A 24,100-nucleotide genomic window follows, 5' to 3' on the forward strand; every position below is an offset into this window, starting at 1 on the left:
AGTTACATACCACCTAATCATAAAACCTGAACTCACGAGCCCAGATAAATTACCTGATCATTTTCTGTCACATAGCGAGGAACAAGTTAACTAACCTTGAGTCCAAAGGGCCACTTTTCTACTGCATGTTCCTGGCATCTTGCTGTGTTTATATTGAACATAAATCAGCACTTAAGGGGTCCAACATTAGATTTTCTGGCCAAATAGATAATTCAGGATAATTTTTATTTCAATTTTGCTTTGTAACAAGACCATCAATGCTTATTTTCTAGACTTGCGTGGACAGATTGCTTGAAACACAACGGTCATCTCTTGACACAATCAAGATGCAAGTTTATTTTGATATGAATTATACAAGTAGAGGTCAGTTTCCCTTGTTACCTTTTTCAGGCAAACTGCTTTAAGTAGTTTCGTAGATTGAAATTGCTAAGCTTGAATTAATTTTCCCTTGTGCTGTAGTGCTTTTCTTTACATCTCATGCATTTGGGCTCTCTCAACATTCTGATCTCTCCATTTCATATTTGCAAAGGTCAAACATTTTGAAAAGAAACGTACTCCCCATTCTTTTTAGCTGTTTCAGAATGTACTAACCAAATTTCAGACCAATTACTGAGAGACCTGCTCACCCTTATCTCTAAGCAGTGCTTAGCAGGTCAAGTGGCATCCATAAAAACATCAACAGTGAACATGTCAAGTGTTTGTCCCTTCCCTCAAGAGAACTATGCAGTGACCCTGTAACTTGTGGTTGGATATGGACACCACATTCTGCTATCCCCTTAAACATATCTTTTTGCAGAGACAAAATAAAATGTCTATCCAATAACATTTCTACTTGAGCTGCTTTGCCTGCCACTCTGACAATATATTAATAATAATCTAATCCTTCATCTGGTAGAATGGGTGAGCTTTGAGAGGCATTTGCTGCATTGAGGTTCCAAGTGTAGTATAAAGAAGATAGAGATAACAAGGTGTAGAGCTGGATGAACACACCAGGCCAAGCAGCATCAGAGGAGCAGGAAGGCTGACGTTTCAGGTCTGGACCCTTCTTCAGAAATGGGGGAGGGGAAGGGGATTCTGAAATAAATAGGGAGAGAGGGGGAGGCGAATGGAGGATAGATAAAGGAGCAGGTAGGTGGAGAAGAGACAGACAGGTCAAGGAGGCAGAGATGGAACCAGTAAAGGTGAGTGTAGGTGGGGAGTTAGGATGGGGGTTGATCAGTCAAGGGAAGACGGACAGGCCAATGAGGCTGGTAGGTAGGAGATGGGGGTAGGGGTTGAGGTGGGAGGACCAGATAAGTGAGAGAAAAGATGGACAGGTTAGGGAGGCGGGGACAAGCTGGACTGTTTTTGGGATGCAGTCAGGGGCAGGGAGATTTGAAGCTTGTGAAGTCTACATTGATATCATTGGGCTGCAGGGTTCCCAAGGGAAATATCAGATGCTGTTCCTGCAACCTTTGGGTGGGATCGATGTGGCACTGGAGGAGGCCCAGGATGAACATGTCATCCAAGGCATGGGAGGTATGAAGAAGGTTTTGTCAGACTTTGAAACAATAGATGTTTAGAGTGTAGAAGTAGCTCACTCGTCCCTTTAATTTTTGAGCTGCATTTTCGCACAAGGAGTCCAAAATAAATCCTAATGCTCTCTTCACTCCCCCAAATCCTGCTTCTACCTTTGCCTCAAATTTTTGTACATCCTTCCCTTTAAAATTTAGCAATCCTTCTTAACAATTGTCTGGAACAGTGTCTTCGAAAATCTTACAATCCTGTCTGGAAAGAATATTCTCTTAACCTCTTCTCACTGCCTCATTGACAACTGCTCATTCAATGCACCCCAGACAAAGAGAATTGACATTCCCTATTCATGCAATCAAATCCTTCAGAATATTATAAACCTCAAAGGCTGGTGTGAGGTTCAGCATGGAAATAATTGTCTAAAGATAGGTGAGAGGAGTAAAAAGAAAAGTCGGGGTGTTTAAAAAAAAGTTGTTTTGAATACTCTATAAATTTACAGGAAGTAATAACAAAACACGCATTTTGAAATGAAGTAGGAGAGTAAGAAATGAGAGGATGGGGGGTCATTGAGGGCATTTTGAGAGACATCAGTCAGCACTGATTTGGCATGGAAAGTATAATGGGCCATGGGTGTGTTTGGTGGAAGGAGCAGAGAGTGGGGAAGGGGAATGTGTGCATGATATGGTTTATAAAAAAAGTTTTACATTAAATTTGCCTGTGCTTTTCTTTGAAGTGTAATATATCAGAAAGTGTGGGAAATACTCCGTCCGTGTGTATAAGCAAGTTTGGGGACAGCCTCTGAGATAAGAATTATATACAAGAATGCATGTCCCATCAGAAATAATAGAAATCTGTTGTAAGTACCCATTTTGCTTAAAGTACACAGTACAGCAGCCATTAAAGGACCTGGCTACAAGCTTGTGAAGTTATTCCAGGTCGTAGAGTCTTTATTTTTGGAATTTTAGAACACAACTTTTACTTCATATTTTTCAAATCAACTTAATGCCAATTCCCAATTTTTCCAAGCCAGGCAGCATCTGGAGGAAAGGAGGAGTCAACATTTCGGGTATTATCCTTCTTCAGCTGACAGCTCCTTTCCTCCAGATGCTGCTTGGCCTGCTGTGTTCTTGCAGCCTCCTGTTTGTTTACCTTGGATTCTAGTATCTGCAATTTTTTGTCTCCACCCAAGCTTTCCAAACCCATTAAGTTGTAACCAATGAATCATGTAATAAAAGTGGCAAATGTAAAACTGCTGAGAGCAAAAAAGGAACACCCATTTACATGTCTTCCTTTTGAAAATGGAACTTGCTGTGCCCACACCCTGATAGAAGTGCCACTTGGACAGGCCACTGAAGCATCAATAACAGCCTCAGTGCTTCATACATCTTGAAGATATCAAGCAAGTAAAGTCAACAATTTAGTTTAGTTTTTGAAACAGATACACGTGATAAGCTAATTCTTTTGTTGACCTGGGCTCACCACAAGCCTCATTTTGAGAGGATGGAGGGTCATTGAGGGCATTTAGAGAGACATCAGTCAGCACTGATTTGGCACGGAAAGTATAATGGGCCATGGGTGTGTTTGGTGGAAGGAGCAGAGAGTGGGGAGGGGGAATGTGTGCATGATATGGCATATATTGGAGAATGGACAGGTTGCGGCAGAGTTGGGGTGTTGGGGCTAGGAGTGTCCAGTGAGGTGTGGGAGGGCCTAAAGCCTTCTAAACAACCAGGGCAAAGTCCCAGAGAAGAAAGATGGACCTTCTAAACAACTCACATTGGCATTTGCCCGCAAACTTGTAGCCAGGTCCTGTAATAGCTGCTGTACTGTGTACTTTAAGCAAGATGTGTTCTTACAACTGATTTGTATTATTTCTGATGGAACGTGCATTCTTGTATATAATTCTTACTTCAGAGACTGTACCCAAACTTGCTTATACACACTGATGGAGTATTTCCCATACTTTCTGACATATCACACTTAAAAGTGAGGGTGTTGCTCTAGGAGTCCTCAACATTGCCTCCCAACCCCATGAAGTCTCACGGCTTCAAGTTAAACATGGACAAGGAAGCCTCCTGCTGATTACCACATACTGTCCTCCCTCAGCTGACGAATCAGAACTCTTCAATGTTGAACAGCACTTAGAGGAAGCACTGAGGATGGCAAGGGCACAACATGTACTCTGGGTGGGGGATTTCAACGTTCACCACCAAGATTGGCTCAGTAGCAGTACTACTGATTGAGCTGCTCGGTTCCTAAAGGACATAGCTGCTAGACTGGGTCTATGGCAGATGGTGAGGGAACCAACAAGAGGGAAAACCATACTTGATCTCATCCTTATCAATCTGCCAGCTGCAGTTTCCGTCTGTCCATGACAGTAACGCTAAGCATGACCATTGCACAGTCCTTTTGGAGACAAAGTCCCACCTTCAGATTGAAAACAACCTCCATCATGTTGTACGGCACTATCACTGTGGTCAGTGGGATAGACTTCGCACAGATCTAGCAACTCAAGACTGGGCATCCATGAGGCGCTGTGGGCCATCAACAGCAGCAGAATTGTATTCCAGCACAACCTGTAACCTCATAGCCCAGCATATCTCCTACAGAGCCATTGCCATCAAGCCAGGGGATCAACCCTGGCTCAATGGAGAGTGCAGGAGGGCATGCCAGGAGCAGAACCGGCATACCTGAAGAAGGGGTATTAACCTGGCGAACCCACCAAACAGGCCTACTTGCATGCCAAACGGCAAAATCAGCAAGTGATAGACAGAGCTAAGTGACCGCACAACCAATGGATCAGATCTAAGCTCCGCAGTCCTGCCATATTCAGTTGTCAATGGTGGTGGACGATTAAATAACTCACTGGAGGAGGAGGCTGCACAAATATGCCCACTCTCAATGATGGAAGAACCCAGCACATCAGTGCAAAAGATAAGGCTGAAGTATTTGCAGCAATCTTCAGCCAGAAATGTCGAGTGGTTCCAGTGGTCCCCAGCATTACAGATACCAGTCTTCAGCCAATTCAATTCACTCCACCTGATATCAAGAAATGGTTGGAGACACTGGACACTGCAAAAGCTATGGGCCCTGACAACACTCCAGCAATCGTACTGAAGACAGCTGCTTCAGAATTTGCTGCTCCCCTAGCCAAACTATTCCTGTACAGTTACAACACTGGTATCTACCCGACAATGTGGAAAATTGCCCAAGTATGTCCTGTAGGACAAAGCAGGACAAACCCAATCTGGCCAATTACTGCCCCACCAGTCTACTCTCAATCATCAGTAAAGTGATAGAAAGTGTCATCAACAGTGCTATTGAGCAGCAGCTGCTCAGCAATAACCTGCTCAGTGATGCCCAGTTTGGGTTATGCCAGGGCCACTCAGCCGCTGACCTCATTACAGCCTTGGTTCAAACATGGACAAAAGAGCTGAATTCCAGAGGTGTGGTGAGAGTGACAGCCTTTGACATCAAGGATACATTTGACCGAGTGTGGTATCAAGGAGCCCAAGCAGTCTGGAATCAATGGGTATCATGGGGCAAAATCTCTGATAGTTGGAATCATACCTGACACATGGAACATGATCATGGTTATTGGCGGCCAATCATCTCAGCTCCAGGACATCTCTGCAGGAGTTCCTCAGGGTAGTGTCCCAGGCTCAACCATCTTCAGCTGCTTCATAAATGGCCTTCCCTTTACCATAAGGTCAGAAGTGGGGACGTTCGCCAATGATTGCGCAATGTTCAGCACCATTTTTCACTAATGACACTTCAGATACTGAAGCAATGCATGTTCATATGCAGCAAGATCTGGATAATATCCAGGCTTGGGCTGACAAGTGACAAGTAACATTGGTGCCACACAAATGCCAGGCTATGACCATCACCAATAGGAGACAATCTAACCACTGTCCCTTGACATTCAGTGGTGTTCCCATTACTGAATCCCCCATTATCAACATCCTGGGGATTACCATTGACTAGAAACTCAACTGGATTCACCACAATAACAGAGTAGCTACAAAAGCAGGCCAGAAGCTAGGAATACTGCAGCGAGTAACTCACCTCCTGACTCCTCAAAGCCTGACCACCATCTACAAGGCACAAGTTAGGAGCATGATGGAATACTCCTCACTAACCTGGATGAGTGCAGCCCCAACAATACTGAAGAAACTTGACACCATACAGCACAAAGCAGCCCATGTGATGGGCAGTACAGCCGCAAGCATCCACTCCCTCCACCGCTGATGCTCAGTAGCAGCAGTGTGTACTATCTGCAAGATGCACTGCAGAAATTCACCAAAGATCCTCAGACAGCACCTTCCAAACCCACCGATCACTTCCATCTAGAAGGACAAGGGCATTAGATGGGAACACCACCACCTCCAAGTTCCCCTCCAAGCCACTCACCATCCTGGCTTGGAAATATGTCACCGTTCCTTCACTGTCGCTGGGTCAGAATCCTGGAATTCCCTCCCTAATGGCATTGTGGGTCAATCCCCAGCAGGAGGACTGCAGTGGTTCAAGAAGGCAGCTCACTGCCACCTTCTCAAGGGCAACTAGGGATGTGCAAGAAATGCTGGCCAGCCAGTGATGCCCACATCCCATAAATGAATAGGCAAAAAACCCCACCGACTGCTTTTCTTCTGGGATCAGCAGACATGAGTCCACCTGCAGTCAAGCAAAAGAGGGTGGCAATGAGACAAAAGAGCAACAGAAGATGGGTTAGAAGGAGGTTTAACTGGAATAGCAGAATGATCACCAGTAGATGCTCTCTGATCAAACAGGGGCAGAAGTTATGATCTAAAATTGTTGAATTATAGAAAGTTATAAAGTACTCAATCAAAATTTAAGATACTGCTCTGAGCGAGCAATGAGTTTGATGGGAACAGCGTGGGGTGCTGAGAAGAGAGAGGGTAGGGTGAGGGTGTAGTGGAATATTAAAGTGACAGCCATCTGAAATACAAGAGCTGTGGATTTAGCGTAGGTGTTCTGCAAATCAGGCACCAAGTATGGATTTGGTCTCCCCAAGGTAAAGAGACCATATCATAAGCATCAAATACAGAATATTACATTAAAATGAGTGCAAATCAGTAGCTGTGTCACCCAGAAGTGGTGTTTGGGCCCTGGACCTTGAGAAGGGAATGGATAAAAATGTGGATATTGTGTCTCCTGCACTTGCACAGGAAGGTGCTGGGGGTGATTGAGGAGTCAACTGAAGTATCATGGAGAATGTTGTACCTTTAACATAATGAGAGGAAAAGGGAAGGAAAGATGTTTGGTGTCAGCACGCCACTGGGAGTGGTAGAACTAGCAGAGGAAGATCTGTTAAGTGTGGAGGTCGGTGGAATGGAAGGTGAGAACAAAGGGAACTTTATCCTAGTTCTGAAAGGGAGGGGAAAGTATGAGACTAGAAATATGTGAAATAACACAGTCACAGTTCAGGACCCTGTCAACAACAGTGGAAGGGAATCCTTGGCTGAGTGCAAAATAACAATTTATCCTTGTCACTCAAACTTCTTGGGTTAATGTTCATACTTTCCTTACAGTAATAAGTGGGACCATGAAAAATGATGCAGAAAAATTGCAAATATCTTTGTATATATTGTTTCCACGTTTTGTGGAATTCCAAATTAACACTGAGCTGTTTTCATTTCCTCATTCCAGCGGAATTTCTTGCTGAGCATCGCACTGTCTTGGAATCTAGGTTGGCCCCAGTATGCAGAGAAATCACAGATAGCCGCGCGAGGACACGGGATGAGTTGGAATGTCTTTACCGTAAAATTGTAAGCTACATGCTGCTTCATTCAGGCCTTGGATCTCCCACTGAAATAGGTGTAGTGAGAGAGGCAACTGGTAGGTGATTTAATTTCTCTTCACGTTTTACTATGTAGCATAAACTTGAATGTAATCAAATATTCTTAACATCCTCCATGGAAGTGAAAACTGACATGGAGCCATGTATTCTAAGAGGTGACTGGAAGCATGCCTAAAGTAGTACATTTTGAAAGGAGTGAGGTAGGTAGACAGGCAGAAAAGCTTAGGGCAGTGCTTCTTGAATTGGGGCACAGGACACCAAATAGGGTCACAAGCTAAAACTTGCAGGTCCTGAGGCAGCAATGGCAGCCATGGAGTTCTGAGCAAGTAATCACCACTGTTTCTCCTACTCTGACAGTTCTCAGACAGAGCTTACAACAACTTTCAGGCCTTGAGATAGGATTCACAGAGGGAAAGGTTTCAGAAGCACTGATTTACAGAAAGCATTTCAAAGTTTGGATTAAGATAGATAAAGGCATAGAAAGCAAAGGCAAAAGACAGAGGATGAAGGGAAGCTATGGTCAAAAATGGATTCAATGTACTAACATAGAAGGCTGGAGGCACTTGCAATGTGGGGGGTGGTCTTTTACAGCATTTCAATTGAAGCTAAGGATTTTGTTATCAAAGCACTGATAAATAGGGAGTTAATGCTGGAGATGATAAAACTTAGCTTAGGTTCGGAAGAACTTCAAATTAATTGTTCATACATTTGTAGACTATGGGGCACTGATAAGGAAAATATTAGATTACTCAAACTTGGAGGTGATGAAATAACAATGGAAGGATTTCAGCATCAGTGTGGGTGTGGTAGAATTTGAGATCGGTCAGTATTGGGAATGAGCAGGTTTGCATGGTAAGCATCTCGGATCCTGGCTGAGATTAGCTTTGAAGTTTAACTGGGATTCATATAGGACACTAAGGTTGAGTCCAGCTCAAGCAAACATTTGAGGATCGGGATGAGATAAACCATGGAGACTGAACTGGAGCATGTTCTTACCCACATGTGACTTTGATGCCTGATCAAATGCCCAATGACTCATATGAGTGTAGATCCTGAAGTCAGGGCTGGTTGGAAAATTAATGCTGGTCCTCATCACCATATCTGTAAAGCATGTGGATGGTGGGCTCAAGGAGCAACATGTGGATGACAAAAAATGTCCCAAGTATGGAGTCTTAGAGTGTTCACAGGTCCACCATGAGCAAGCAGGGGGCATGATGCTTAACTGAAACAAGCCGCTCACAGAATGCTGGACTGTTAGTGAGAACTACAAAGCAGCAATCTTGATAAGATATTGTTTACAGGTTGTGATTTGACAGGCTAGGGCAGACATTTTATAGGTGGCACAATTTTCAAAGCGTTGATGGGGATCACCAATCTCCACCAATGCCTGCCGTCCCAGAGTGATTAAAGCTACTTGTGCTCTGACAGTGTTAATGGGCTGAAGGTCCAAACTCGACTGGTGGCTGGCAGTTCCATTGCCCCAGAACCCATGAGGAGTGGAACAGCAAGCAGACCCCAGATTGCAGCTTTTGCTATGCTGTCTCTCTGTCAATAATATCCTTCCTGAAGTATTTTTACAAATGACATGATGTCCTCCTGTTGACTTTTCTTTGCTTAGCTGCTCTGCAAAGTGTTTTTCCACAAGTGGAACTGGGTACCTTTCTTGTCCTCACAAAAAAGGACAAGGAGCGACAGTTGAATGAACTAAGCATGATTGTCACTGGCATTCGGCTCTTCAATAAGAACTGTAAGAAAGGTGGTGAAGGCATTGATGACTGTAAGTATTGCGAAAAAGATTTCAAACCACCTTGTGGCTATTTAGTTAGGCTTTTAAATTTGACTGTTAAAATTCTAAAGTAAACATTCTCTAAATTACACATTTTGAACATTAATAGATAAACCCTGTGTCTAATTTCAATGCAAAATTCAATTTGTCTGATTTTGAGCTGCCCAAATATATCCAGTTAACCCTTTGTAAGAAAGTTTTAGATTCTTAAGTTTGTTAAGGAGCAGAATTTGGATACGATATATTAGTTAATTGGGCAAAGAAAACATACAACCTATGACATTCGAGGATGGCCCATGATAATAGGAGAGGAACATGAAATTGGTACATAATGTATCAATTGTTGTGAAGGCAGTGTTTTACTCTACAGCCAAAGTGCTGGGGAACACCCTCAATCTCTTTTGGTTCACTTTCTTTCTGAAGAAGAGTGTTGCCTGACAAGGACTACCTTCAGACTCTGAGCACTTGTTGCTATACCCTGTTTCTAGAAGCTGTATCAATCACATGTTCCACATGATGTCAGATGACTATTGCCCCCTTGACCACCTCCATCTGTCTGTTAGTTGCCATTCCTTCTAAGAACAAAACTTCCCATTTTCCCAAAACACTGCATCAATCACGGGGCTGCCATAGTTCCTTGCTATCACCTTAATGGAACATTGTGCCCTTGGGGATCCTGATGATGAAAACTAATTCCTGCTGTAAAAGCACTTAAAAAAACTCTCAGCAGTGTGGCTGACTCTAAACTGCCCTATGAGGAATTAGGGAAGGGCAATAAACACTAGTCTGGCCAGCAATGCACATATTCTGTGAATGAATTTATAAAAATGTCTATTACGCACATGTAAACAAAATCAAAATTACGAGATGATTTGGAAAGGTCTTATAATGTGCAAAAGATCCAACCCCTTTTGCCCAGCCATTCAATCCCCATGAAGTATCACACCTACTCTCTATTCAAATATTTCTGACTCAGCTGACAAGCTGGCAAACAGTGTCCTTTAATTAATTTCTGCACATTCACCAGCTCTGGTTTTCTTTATTATTTTCTTCCCAAGCCACGTACAGACTTTTCCTCACGAATGCTAAGAAAATCTCAGGGCTTTTCCCATGACTTTGAGTACCGTTATGCTGCTAAACAACTTAGCTGATGATGTGGATCTTTCCTTCTGAACTGGACCCATTTCTGCTTTTGTGCTGTCTATCTGTCTCCCACTGGATTATAGATCTCAGGTTAATAAGCTCTTCAACCATTATCTCATCAGGTCTGGCCATTTAGCTTAAGTCATGTGATATTTTGGAAATTGCTGTTTAACGCACTATTTAGAAAATAGTCCCTGACCCTCTTTAAAAAATTCATCGTCATAGAACTAAAACCGAAAACCCATAAACCTCTACTTTAGAACCAAGTTCCTAAATAATAGTTTGTTATGAACTGTCATTCCCCCCGGCTGCAACTTACTTCCAAATTGTTACTCTCATGCCAACTTGCACTATAATTATCTGAAGTTACTTCTGTGTAATTGAAATACATTTACAAACACAGTGCCTGCCATTCTAAATGAAGCTGTGCCAACAACCAAACAAAACGTTGAGTCTGAGCTACAAGCCACGCAGCAGCTTATCTACCACTATACAGCTATTATGGAGAGGCTGGAGAAAAGCAGAGCACAATGGTATGAAAAAGATGGGTTACATGACAAACTGAAGGAAGCTCTATACAACGTGAGGCAGCATGAGGTCTTTCTACGCATTATTGTGGTAGGATGTTATTTTAAGTATTATTATGTATTTATTATGATTGTAATGGAAGAAACATACTTTTCATTTCTTTCAATTTTAAATGGAAATTGGACTAAAATATTTTTGTTTTTCTATTTTTGGCATTATTATCTCCCTGCCACCTCTTTTGCTTTTATCTCTGCATCCCTTTTCCCATGTAAAGTGATCTTTTGGAAATGTGTGTTTTGCAAAGAAGTGTTTGTGCTGGAAATGTTGGTTTGGGCCACTGGCAAGAAGAACTCATAGAAACGGCTGGAATTTAGGACAGAATTAAATTCGCTTACTCCGTTTGACTTCTTGGTTGACAATTTCCAGTAGGAACAGAAGGATCAGTTAATTTTCCCACCTCCCCAATTCAAGGGACTGTGTTTTTGTAGGTGTGTCCCTGGGCCACCCAAGGAATTGCATTCATTCCACCTGTATAAGCTTCAGCAGCATTCTCAAAGTCTTTTGAAAGGCACCATACCTTCACAGTCTCCCTTTGGAGCTGAAACCCTCTCCGCAGGATCTTTTCTTGAACCTGGAAAAAGCCTGGAGAATTCCCAGGAGAATTGCAGTGTCGGCAGACTCTCTTTGCTAACCAGGAATTGATAATAAATTACCTTTGAAGAGGGCAGTGGATTCCCACACTGGCACTACTGAGTTGGCCCAAAGGAAATGAAGTCCGTAATCTCCAATTTAAGACAACAATAAGATTAATTGTAAAGCATATATAATCGCTCTGTTATGCCATTCCCCACTTTTCCTAGCTTTCTCCTTTTCTCTCAGCAACAGAAATTGTAGATTATGTCTATTGACCCTGATTAAGGGTCTTTCTTTTCATGTTGAAGCAAGGCAGCGGGGGAATGTTGGTTATTTTCTCTCTCCTCTGTTATAAACCTTTGATTCCTTTTATTTCTGTTTTCCTAATAAAGAACCTCACCCACCCTAGGGCAGAGTCCTTCATATACTTATCTTCAAATGCCTAAGGCCCTTTTATAGATCATTGATCAGAGAATCATACAGTAAAGGAGAGGCCTTTCGGCCTATTGAATCTGAACGTCCAAAAATATACCACTATCTGCAGTAAGTCTCACTTTCCAGCGCTTGGCCCATTGTCTCAAATGTTATGACACTTCAAGTGCTAATCTAAATATCTTTTAAAGATTATGAAGTTTCCCATCTCAACAAACTTCCCAGGCTGTGCATTCCAGTCACACCATTCCCTCCACCACCACCACTCCAGGTGAAAAAAAGGTTTCCTTGTTTTCCTTAACTGCAATCTGAACCTTTTGCCTTTCAGTTTAAAATTATGCTCCCTTGTTCTTGACCCTTCAATATTTTTATTCACCATATCCATACATTTTGTAACCCTCAGTACCTCAATCAGCTCCTCCCTCAACCTTCTCTGCTCCAAAGAGACCAGCCTGAGCCTATCCTACCTCTCTTCATAGCCAAAATGCTCCATCTCAGGTAACATCCTAGTAAATTTGTACCCTCTCTGGTACAAGCCGATAGTATGGTGACGAGAACTCACACGTTTCTCCAGCTGTAGCCTAACCAGAATCCTATACAGCTCCAACATCACCTCCCTGCCCTTATAATCTATGCCACAGCTGATAAAAGCAAGTGTCCCATATCCCTTCTTAACTAACCTATTAACCTCTCCTGTCACCTTCAGGGATCTGTGAACTTCACCCCAAGATCCCTACATTCCTCTGGGCTTCCTAGAGTTTTGCCATCTATTGAATATTCCCTTTTCTCCTTCCTCCTTCCCAGGTGCATCATCTCACATTTATCAGGGTTAAATTCCATCTGCCACTGCTGTATCCATCTGACTAATCCATCTACATCCTCCTGTAACCTAGCACCTTCCTCCATGCTGTCAACCACCCCGCCAATCTTTGTGTCATCCCCAAACTTATTTATCATCCCTCCAACATCCTGACTTACATCATTTATGGGTGGCACAAACTGTAATGGACCCAGCATTGATCTGTGTAGTCTGACACTGCGCAGATGGTTTCCAGTCACACAAACAGTCTTCCATTGCCACTGTCTGTCTCCTACCACTGTCCTAATTCTGGATCCGTCTTGCCAAGTTAGCCTGGATCCCATGAGCTTTTAACTGCCTTAACAGACTCCCATCTGGAACCTTGTCGGTGGCTTTGCCCATAAAAGCTCTGAGGGACTCTCAAAAAGAACACAGTCTCAGGATATCATGGCAGAAAGAGTTTAGATTCTGGCCTTTCCCTACCGCCCCTCGGTAATGATGATCCCATTTAATCCCTCAGCTTTTGGTGCTGGATGTTGGAATATGCCAGTCTGCCGCACTTGTTCGAGAACAGCTCCTTACACTGGAAGACGAGGTAGTTTTGGAAAGACCATCTTTCACTGAGTTGATAGTCCTTGAGGTGCAGTTGATGTTTGTCTTAATGTGAATCCAAGGGAACAACCAGTAGAGAGCAAAGCCCTGGATCACAGAGCTGCTTGGAACGAAACTCAATAAAAAGCACTGCAATGCTGTCTGTAAGAGAGCCTCAGATATTCATCCCTGGTCAGTCCACTCGGCAAGACATCCACAGTCTTCTACTGATTCCACAAACATCATGACGTTGACAAAAATCTGGTTCACAGGTGAAACACTCAAACCTGACTGAAACAACTCTACCTGATTACACTTTCTATCCTTGCCTGTGTCCAAACCATCAAAGTGATAAGTATGGTCCTTACCATCAACTTACATCATGGCTGTTACCCTGATGCATTTGGCATTTTTTCCATCTTCAAGCATTTAATTTACTTCCACCTATCACAAAGCAGCTACATTAGACCAGTGTTTGAATATCATTTAGAAGGAGTCTTGAATGTGATCAGGAGAAGCTGGGCAGATTTGATCAACTATTTATGTGTGTCCAACTTTATTTATATAAGCACAGTAAAAGTTTTGCTCATTTAAAACAAAAACTGATGCTTTCTTTCATTTGAAACATTTTAATTCTTCCCTTTTCAGACTGCCTTTGCCTGGCCTTCATTACCAGCTGCCATTCTAGATTTTGCACTCTCTTCAATGCCAAGCTGGCAATAGAGGCATGGTTTGCACTATCAGCTTTCTGAATTAATATGGGGCAATGTTGGGTTATGAACATGGCATGAGCATCACAGCAAGTCTTTCAGCTGGATATTGTGCTCTGTTCACTGCTTGATTTTGCCCAAAACCCAAAATCACCCCCTCCCCCTTCGTAGATCTCAGCATTTTGCTAATTTAATGTATGATTAGAAGTATTGCACAATGGGTTAGGCACTTCTGACTGCTTTTAATAACTTAATCTGGTTCTTGTTTCCTCCACAGACTGAAATCGTCACATGCGCTAAACAGGTAGAACAGCTAGAGCATCAATTAGAGAGACAAATGTTGGAGCTGAACGATGTAGTCAAGTCAAAGGCAGCTGTACCCACCGCACAAGTCTATGTGAGTGTTTTATAAAATTTGTTTTTCCCATTAAACTTCTAGAACTCAGGTAGAAATGCATCTTTGGTTTGCATTTCCACTTAAAGCAAAAAGGAACAAAAGAATCATTTGAAAAAGAGAATGATAGCTTGTTATCGCAAGTTCTTCACCCTTGACTGTGATGCAGAATGGTGACAGTGACAGGAAAATTTTAATAGAATTAGAATTAGATATTATTGTCATGTGTACTCAGGAGTATAGTGAGAAGTATACAAAGTTGCTGTCCTCCAGCGCCATCTCAAAAGACAAAGCCAGAATTTCTCAAAATAATGCAAGAGAAGAAATAAAAGAAACATAGCCAAAAGAAAATAAAAACATTCAGACCTTAGTGTCTTATCTGATTGGGCCTAGCCCTAGCCTGGACTCTCAGTGAGCTTCCTCCTGAGACATGCTGCCACCAATGGCCAGGAGGAGCCTCACAGGTTTGCCACCGCCACGCCACATGTATTGGTGGTTGGGCTCACCTCACCGATGCCACTGCCGAAAGCTCGCCCTTTCCTCACCATACACACCTCGAAAATGGCAAAGCTGGGCAGAAACACGATTATTACCTTGCTCATGTTCTTAGAAATCCAGCATTCCCAAATGTGATAAATTGGGAGATACCAAGGTAGTTGGCACTAATACAGTAGCGAAGGGAGATTCTAAGCAATTTGCATCAAAAATGATCACATAAGCATGTTCTCCAAAGATGCTCACTTTGACTTCAGGGCCAAGAGCTCTAATTGATTTCTTTTTCGTTCTATCCAGCCCAATGCATTCTATTTTACAAATCAACTTAAACTAGGTAATGCCTCCATTAAAGTAGTAGAAAGAGAATTCTCATAAAGTGGGTAAGGATTTTAATCATAATACTAACAGCAAGGATTTATTATTGTCACATGGGCCAAGTATTGAGAAGGTAAAAGTCGAAGCCCTTTGGTAATTAAAGCTGAAACATAAGCCCCGAGTCTGTCATGGCGGGAGTAGAGGTCCCCTTCTAATAATTAAACCCAACACACCCAGAGAAGCTCACTTTACCTCACCTTATCTGTTAAACTGTTACAGAGAATGGGAGGTTAAGTGAAAGAAAGTCCCTGAGATTTACTTTATAATTAACAAGTGACAATTTATTTATTACCTCTTAACTACTAACTCTTTCCTGACTAAAATAAATGCTACTGGTATACTGTTCCAATAAACACAAGTCCCACTTACACAACCCAAGTAGTAAGAAAATAAATTAAAACTTAATCTTTCAGAGTCAACATGCCTTTCTTCTGCTGTTCTCAAGTCATGAACACCTTTCTTCCGCTGATCTGGCCGTCAGGGATGTTTTCTCTATAAAGTCTTCTGTGAGAACTCTTAGCTAGAAGTGCTGTGCTACCTTTTCTGGATAGATACTTTTGAGGAGAGCTTAGTGATTTCTTGTAAGAGGTAGATGCTTATTTCTCAGATGGCAGTTAGCTTTCACACTGATTTTCAAAAACCCTCTCCTTATATACCTTGGATGACATATCAATATTTTAATAAAAGCATTGTCCAAGGTTGTCAAAACCATCAGATTTAAAGTTAATTGGCTTTCAATCAATACTTGTTTGGTTTAAATTAATTGGCTGATTCCAGCTAGTTGCCAAACCATCAAAACGAGCCTAAAGTTTCCAATCGCACAGCCAAATGATACGTGTTTCAATTTTAGAACTGATTGTACGTCTTCAGCTACACTTCTTTTCTGTATCTAAGTTTAGAAAAGCACTTTACCTCTTAAAAGAATCATGCACTCTTTCACCCTATCATTTTTACACACAAATTCTAGCTTTTTGCCTTCTAATTCACGAATACTCGACACAACTTTGTAACACAAGATACAGTAAAAAGTATTGTTTTGGGTGCTATCCAGGCAAATCATACCTTACATCAGCATAATTTGGAAGATAAGTGTTCCTATATTGTACACATTTAAAACATAATCTATAACATTGCAAAGTCCTTCAACCCTTTATTAAACCAAACGTAGATTTTGTTTTATTTATTTTACAGCCTCATTTTATTGCTCTCTCTAATCTGTGGACCGCTTTCCAGGATGAGATGGTGCTGCTCAGTGTTTTCAGCAACTTAGTAACCAACTTGGATCCATATTTAGCAACCCACTCACAGCTGTTTCCAGATGGGGTCATTGGGCCCTTACTAGAAGGAGTGGTTGTGAAAACGGATGAGCAGAGGTTAAGTGAAGTATCAGGTATGTCTGGCAGAGACAGAAATTTGAAACAAAATTACAAATTTGAAACACTGGTGAGATGGTTTGCTTTTCAGAAAGACATAGTTGGAATTTGAGCAGTGTCAATTTTTGGTTACAATTTAAACCCAAATCCCACAACCATTATTTTTGTTTGATACTTCAACCATTTAGACAACAGGAAACAGTAGGGTGAGGTACCTTAGGAAACTTCACACATTATGAGGGAAAACATAAAACTATATGGAGCTAATATAGAAGATCACAAACTATTTATTATAGAGATTAGAAAGTAGCTAGTAAAGATTACACAGCGTGTGCATAAGTTATAAATTCACAGTGACTAGTATATGAATGGGAGGTTGTGAGATATATCCTTACACATTCAGTCAATAGTGTTGAGGCGATTATATTGTCACAAAGTTAACTGTAATGCAAAGCCACATGTAATTGCTTCTCTTTTAAACACAGACCCCTAAAACAAAGCTAATGTAGAACACAGAAGCCATTTTCTCCCTCTCTTCTTGCAGTAAAAGTCCCTCTATCTTTCAATCATTGACAACACTAATTTTTATTTTACCTAACAAGATGAGAGGAAGAGAGCTTGGTCAACAGTGAAGATTATACGTACTTGCAATCTGGCTCTGTTAGGTGAAAATAAATTGTAAATAGAGGCCTCTCAACATTATTTCATTAGTGCGTTACATTCATTCTGTTCAAAATCCCATAGTGCATTTCTTTGTCAAGTGAGGCTAAGCAGAGTCACGTGATATTAAAATGTTACATTTACAGAGGCTGCAATTAAGCAGAATAATATAATACTAAATTAATCAATTAATGTATGATTATAAGTAAATTAAACTAATTGTGAAACATCAGTCATCCCACTTGTCCTAAACAGGAGTCAGTGAATGTACCAGGACTTTCAATTCATGAATATGGCAGAGTGAACTCATAAAATTAGTGCTGTGTGAGTTTTGTTGTTTTGTTTCTTTCCTAGCAAGTAACTGAGAATTGCTAATGGGAACCTATTCGAAACATCTCGATTACCATCACCTGCAGTGTCAGCAAGTGACAGCAAAAGAAAACTAAATGTGTGTTCTGCATAATATTTAGTCTCTTGAGGAAAACTACTGGTGGTCCACTGACGGAATGAAATTGGTGGCCTGTTTTATATTCACTTCTACTCTTTATTGACTTTGTTCAGACGAATGGTTAGCAGAGTTTAACTCCGGCAGCTGATCCATTTCTGTTAGTATCCCAGTGGCTGTGTTCATGGTCCATTTTTGGTCTTCTGTAGCTGTGGCATCCTGAAGATTCCTTTTCTCAGTGACAGTAATCGCTAAAATTCAGTGTTGAACAGTGAAAAGACGGAATCCGTTCACTCTTTGGCTTCATGCAACATTACAAATCAGAGAGAAGGTACCCAAATCAGTTAGAAATGATGAGAATGGGGGTAGGTGTTGGGGAGTGAGCAGACTGATGGCAATGAGGGAGAAGATTAAGAATGTGCCTTTGTCAGCCTATAACATTAATATTTATTTTAATGTTGTACAAGTGTATGCCACAATTAGGAAACTGCTAGTCAGATGCATTAATGCGGTCATTATAGATTGATAAATCTGGGGAAGCATGTTCACAGTTTTCGGCAGTACTCCCCACTGGATTAACAGTTTTGAAAAACTGTTCCTAAGGAGTTAAAGCATAGAATTCTGCAAACGTGGCATTGAATACAGAACTTGAGGTCATCTCCCATATGTGAACACACCATAGTCTACTTGATGATACGAGGCATTGTAGGTGCTGGTATAAAACATATTCCTTTCCTTCAAGAGTTAAGCTCCAGTCAGTGCTGCATTAGCTGATCCAAGTGTAAAACTGTAGGAGAGATACTACTATTGAACTCACTCCGGTTGTCATTCATTGGCATTTTCAACAAAATACTTCCATGTGAATATTAGGTGAGACCATATTAAGGCTTTGTTCTGAAAGTCCTGCCACAACCAATTAGGCTGTCAACTCTTATTCTCTAGGTTCAAATCTGAAGAAAGGCCATTTAGGTACCAGAAAACACTAGGATTCTTTGGATCCGTACTTTGTTAATTAATGGGGATAATTGGTGCAGAAATTAAAAAATGTTAAAAAATACTTGGCTTTTTTAAAATTCTCAATGTCCCACTCATGTCTGCACCCTTCATTATGTGCCAGTTCACCGTTAACAGCAACTTTGGGACCCTTTTGTTTTAATCATATCTAATTTAATAATTATCTCAAACATTTTTTTCCATCAAGTAATTTGTTTTCCAGCCAAGTTTACCAATCAAGTTTAATCCTTAGTATGTATCGTGCCCAATTTAGTAATTAACTGCAGCTTTGCAACGGTGCAATTGTCAACATGACCAATGTAAAAATTAACTGTCACAGTTTACAAACGTAATTCTTCATCAGTCTGAATACAATAATTACCCACAACTAATTCACGGAGGAATATATTTATAAAATTCTCCTGCTTAGAGTGATCATGACCAATTTAAAAGATGGATTCTACTTGATTCCCTTTCTTCAATGACTGTCGTGCACAACTTAATCATCAGATTTGATACTTTCTACATCCAGAGTGCATACATTTCATCAACTTTAAATACTGGAAACTAGATGTATTAAATTTACCAATTAACAGTAATTTTATTAATGCGCCAGCATCCACAGTGTCTTGTGCTTCCACTCAGGCCTGTATGGGGAGATTTCTGCCTTCTAATGCTTCAGGTTTTGATATTCAATATTGTCAGAGGATGACAAGCAACTCAATATCATTTCCAATTCACCTGGTGTTCCGCTCCAGAAAACACCTTACACAACTGTTGGACTTCTTAGACCTTTGTAGTAATCTCAGCTGCTCCACTCCCCTGTCAATGTCCTGGACTGCCCATGAGCAACGTCAGGGTAGGTACACTGGTAGATCAACCAAAATATTGTCATCAAGTTACATTTTTCCAGCACCAGGACCATTATACTGCCTAGGAACATTACATAAAAGAAATTGATAATGAGAGAGAAGGAGGCAATGGCCCAGTGGTGTTATTGTTTAGACTACTATTCCAGTCACCCAGGTAATGTTCTGGTGACATGGGTTTGAATTGCACCATGGCATATGGTGCAATTTGAATTCAATAAAAACTGGAATTATAGTCTTATGATAACTGATAAAATGTTGTTGATTGGCAAGGAAAATCTATCTGGTTCACTAATGTCCTTTAAGGAAGGAGTCTGGTCTACATATGACACCAGACCCAGAGTAAAGTGGTTGACTCTTAACAATAAATGGATAATAAATGCTGCCTTCACCAGAGACACCCACACCCCATGAATAAACAATGAAGTGTCATAAGGCTGCCTGATTTTCTCTGCTGTCACTAGTTAATGAATGGAAAATTGTGTTAGGCTCCCTTATAAATGTACGGTCCTTTCTATCTGATTTTCCTTTACACATTGTGCTCAGGCAATCCCGTATGTTCAGGAGTAAAAGAGAAATAAGTCAGTCCTATTGTATTAATGTAATTGCAGTGACTATTAAATGATGTATTTCTAGTGATGAGTGAATGCAGCAATTGTTCGCTGTATTGTTTTGGTAATCAGGGCAAAGAATTAACCCATCAGACTTCAAGAACCGAGAGTGGATCTTTCCAGAAGACAGATTAGCATACTGTCAGCCAACTTTACAGTATCGTGGATTCTGTGCCTATACATTTGCTGCAAGACATGGTCTCCTTCTGAGAGGTATGCAAGATTCACCAGTCATCTGTTCAGTTGAAACAATTTGCTTAATTCGTGAAAAACCTATTCGGTCTGCACACCAGAATATCTGACAAGGAAAAATCAGTTAGCTGGGGCTCAGTCCTTGTCACATGAACAGACTACTAGGTGATGCATGACAGCTGGTTATTAGTAGCTCTACTTCAATGATGATGGTAACCCTAACAGATTGCTTTTAAGTAACTACTCTAACATTGTAAGTATCTCCTAGCACTTCACAGGATTGTACTCAGATAAGATTTAACATCAAGCAATGTAGGGAAATATTAGGAGAGCTGACCAAAAACTTGGTGAAAAGTTAAATGTTGTAATCTGTCTTATAGGAGAAACTAGAGAGATAGAAAGCATTAGGGAAGGAATTCTACAGCATAATGCCTTAGCAACTGAAGGTACTGTTGCCAGTAATGGGGCAAAAGAGAACCATTTCCATGTTGCCAGTATTTTAGTGAAAGCCTGAACTCTGTTTTGCATCATCCCATGAAAGCATCAGAGATTAGCAACTTGGCAGAGTTAAGGTGCTGGGGAGAGGTGATGCTACAATACATTTTGCCACTATGTCACTGGATGACACATTTAACTGTGCAGATCCTTACCTTTTTAGACCTCCCTAAGTTTGTGCTGACAAATAACAATGTAATAATTTATTTAAATTTAAATGGAAAGCACTTTCTACTTTGCCAAAAAATTTAAGTTGACAGCATACCCCTCTCAGTAACGTGCTGTGTAGGGGTTTTGGACTCTAACATGAGAATGGCAACATATTGGGTGGATTGACTTTTAAAAACCCAAGATCTCATTGGGACAGTGTTTCTACAAAAAAATTTTGCTGGTTCAGGTATTAGGTGCCCTGTAAACAATGTATAATAATGCAGTGTCCACTTTTAATTCAGCATTTTTATGGTTTTCTCAGCCTGTGCTGTCCATAGGATTCTCAGCCAGAATTTTAGGTATCGGTAACAACTGACTGGCTGCCTTTACTGAGCCAGCATTTAGTTTCAGGCCATTTACCAATGGCTGCATTGTCTGTGTGCCTAGTGGATACAAGAAAGTGATGTGAAGAATGCATGGGGTGAGATGGTGGGCACACATAAAGGCTCTGGAGTATGTGAGGGAGCATTGGAGATGTGGGAGATCTTGGAGGGAACAAGAGGGCTGGCCAGGGGGATAAGGTTGAGACCTTGTGAGCTTGGCTATCAAGATTACAAATGGGCTCATGTGCCCGAATCAAAATTATACCAGTTGGGGCCTCTTTCACTGAGACATGGCTGTGAATTTGGAAATTTTGCTGACTCATGTTTCTTGTCTCAAAATCTGGCCTTAATAAATATGACCAGCAGTTTGATCCTTTGCCATTGACTTGGTTGCAATGAGGTGTATAATTAAATAGTGTACTTTATACATTAGGTTGGAGATATAAGTGGGCTAAATGTCAACTGAATTTATGATGATCAGTGTGATTTTAAATTTATATATTGTACCTAAAACCATAAGACAAAACAGCAGAAGTCCACTCTTCCAATTATGTTCACTCTGCCAATCAATGAGATCATGGCTGATCTGATAATCTCCAATTTTCTCCCTTATCCTCATAACCTTTGATTCCCTTAATGCATAGAAAACTGTATATTATAGCATTGAATATAATTAATGTTCCAGCCTTGATAGCTGTATACGGTAAAGAATTCTGTGGGTTCTGATTTTGTTCCAATCCAAAAACATGGCAGGCAATTTCTATTGAAAAGAACTTGTTACAAAACTGTCGAAGATACTTAATGGAGTGCTTCAAAAAAGATGGAGAAATTCAAATTTAAACATTTCACAATGGAAAAGTAAGAATTCATGAATCAGAAGTTGCAGTAGCATGCTTTATCTAAGATATTGGAACATAATACACACTGCACAGAGGACGAAAACTTTGTTGATGTAACTATGTAACCAAGTATCAGGAGCTACATATATGCATCAAAACGGAATGTTTCTAAAATTCAGTTGTTTCCTTGTTTGGACTGTGTTTGACCTTATTAGCTGAGATCATTGTGTTGTGGACATGAAGTAATATTAAAATTTAGTTTAGAATTTTCCCTGGTCTAATTTTTCTTTTAACAAAGGAAACCTCATAACTGTTGTTTGCTGTAATTAACAGATTTCAAACAAAATGGGGAAAAAAAACATAAAAGTAACTGACTGCAGGGCAACATCCCCACTTCGTCCTACTTTACAATTCTTTCAAAGAACAAAGAAACCTACAGCACAGGAAGAGGCCCTTTGGCCCTCCAAGCCTGCGCCAACCAAGAGCCTCTGTCTAACCTGTCATCTATTTTCTAACGGTCTGTGTCCATTTGCTCCCTACCCATCCATGTACCTGTCCAAATATATCTTAAAAGACGCTAACGTGTCTGCGTCTACCACCTCCGCTGGCAACGCGTTCCAGGCGCCCACCACCCTCTGTGTAAAGAACTTTTCACGCATATCTCCCTTAAACTTGCCTCCTCTCACTTTGAACTCATGACCCCTAGTAATTGAGTCCCCCACTCTAGGAAAAAGCTTTTTGCTATCCACCCCGTCTATACCCCTCATGATTTTGTAGACCTCAATCAGGTCCCCCCTCAATCTCCGTCTTTCTAATGAAAATAATCCTAGTCTACTCAACCTCTCTTCATAGCTAGGACCCTCCATACCAGGCAACAGCTTGGTGAACCTCCTCTGCACCCTCTCCAAAGCATCCACATCCTTTTGGTAATGTGGCGACCAGAACTGCACACAGTACTCCAAATGTGGCCGAACCAAAGTCCTATACAACTGCAACATGACCTGCCAACTCTTGTACTCAGTACTCCGCCCAATGAAGGAAAGCATGCCATATGCCTTTTTGACCACCCTATTGACCTGCCTTGTCACCTTCAGGGAACAATGGATCTGAACACCCAGATCTCTCTGCTCATCAATTTTCCCTAGGACTTTTCCATTTAGTGTATAGTTCACCCTTGAATTTGACCTTCCAAAATGCATCACCTCGCATTTGCCCGGATTGAACTCCATCTGCCATTTATCTGCCCAACTCTCCAGTCTGTCTATATTTTGCTGTAATCTGACAGTCCCCTTCACTATCTGCTACTCCACCAATCTTAGTGTCATCAGCAAACTTGCTGATCAGACCACCTACACCTTCCTCCAGATCCTTTACATATATCACAAACAACAGTGGTCCCAGCATAGATCCCTGTGGAACACCACTGGTCACAGGTCTCCAATTTGAGAAACTCCCTCTACTACTACCCTCTGTCTCCTGTTGCCTAGCCAGTTTTTTTATCCATCCAGCTAGCACACCCTGGCCCCATGTGACTTCACTTTCTCCATCAGCCTGCCAAGGGGAACCTTATCAAACCCCTTACTGAAGTCCTTTCTAAATTAACTGTGGTTGTTCTGGCTGAGTGTAGCAGAACCTTGTGAATTGGCAATTATAAGACAAAACAAATTTATCACTCTTTTTCATAAAAGTTTAAATTTCTTGGCATTGAGATTCACCACCTTTTTCTCCTTTGATTTAATAAGCAGTAGATCCCTTGCTTTTCCTGATTTATATTAATGATATAGACCTTGGTGTACAAGGAATAATATTAAAGCTTGCAGATAATATGGAACTTGGAAGCATTGTCAACCATGAGGAGGACTATGAAAGGGTGT

General features: G+C 41.1%; 1 protein-coding gene across 2 annotated transcripts in view; it reads left to right on the top strand.

The window, feature by feature from the left end:
• cfap206 (cilia and flagella associated protein 206) overlaps positions 1-24,100 on the top strand; it is a 51,433-nt gene that overhangs the window by 15,260 nt on the left and 12,073 nt on the right. The window contains exons 4-10 of one of the 2 annotated variants that reach the window (XM_048530235.2): positions 273-363; positions 7,180-7,368; positions 8,949-9,107; positions 10,663-10,877; positions 14,230-14,349; positions 16,408-16,606; positions 20,240-20,380. In XM_048530235.2, coding sequence (XP_048386192.1) covers positions 273-363; positions 7,180-7,368; positions 8,949-9,107; positions 10,663-10,877; positions 14,230-14,349; positions 16,408-16,606; positions 20,240-20,380 — 1,114 coding nt within the window. The remainder of the gene's footprint in view (positions 1-272; positions 364-7,179; positions 7,369-8,948; positions 9,108-10,662; positions 10,878-14,229; positions 14,350-16,407; positions 16,607-20,239; positions 20,381-24,100) is intronic. The other variant, XM_059645278.1, reaches the window with a different exon arrangement.

This window comes from Stegostoma tigrinum, chromosome 4 (genome assembly GCF_030684315.1).
Source record: "Stegostoma tigrinum isolate sSteTig4 chromosome 4, sSteTig4.hap1, whole genome shotgun sequence".
Lineage (NCBI taxonomy): Eukaryota > Metazoa > Chordata > Chondrichthyes > Orectolobiformes > Stegostomatidae > Stegostoma > Stegostoma tigrinum.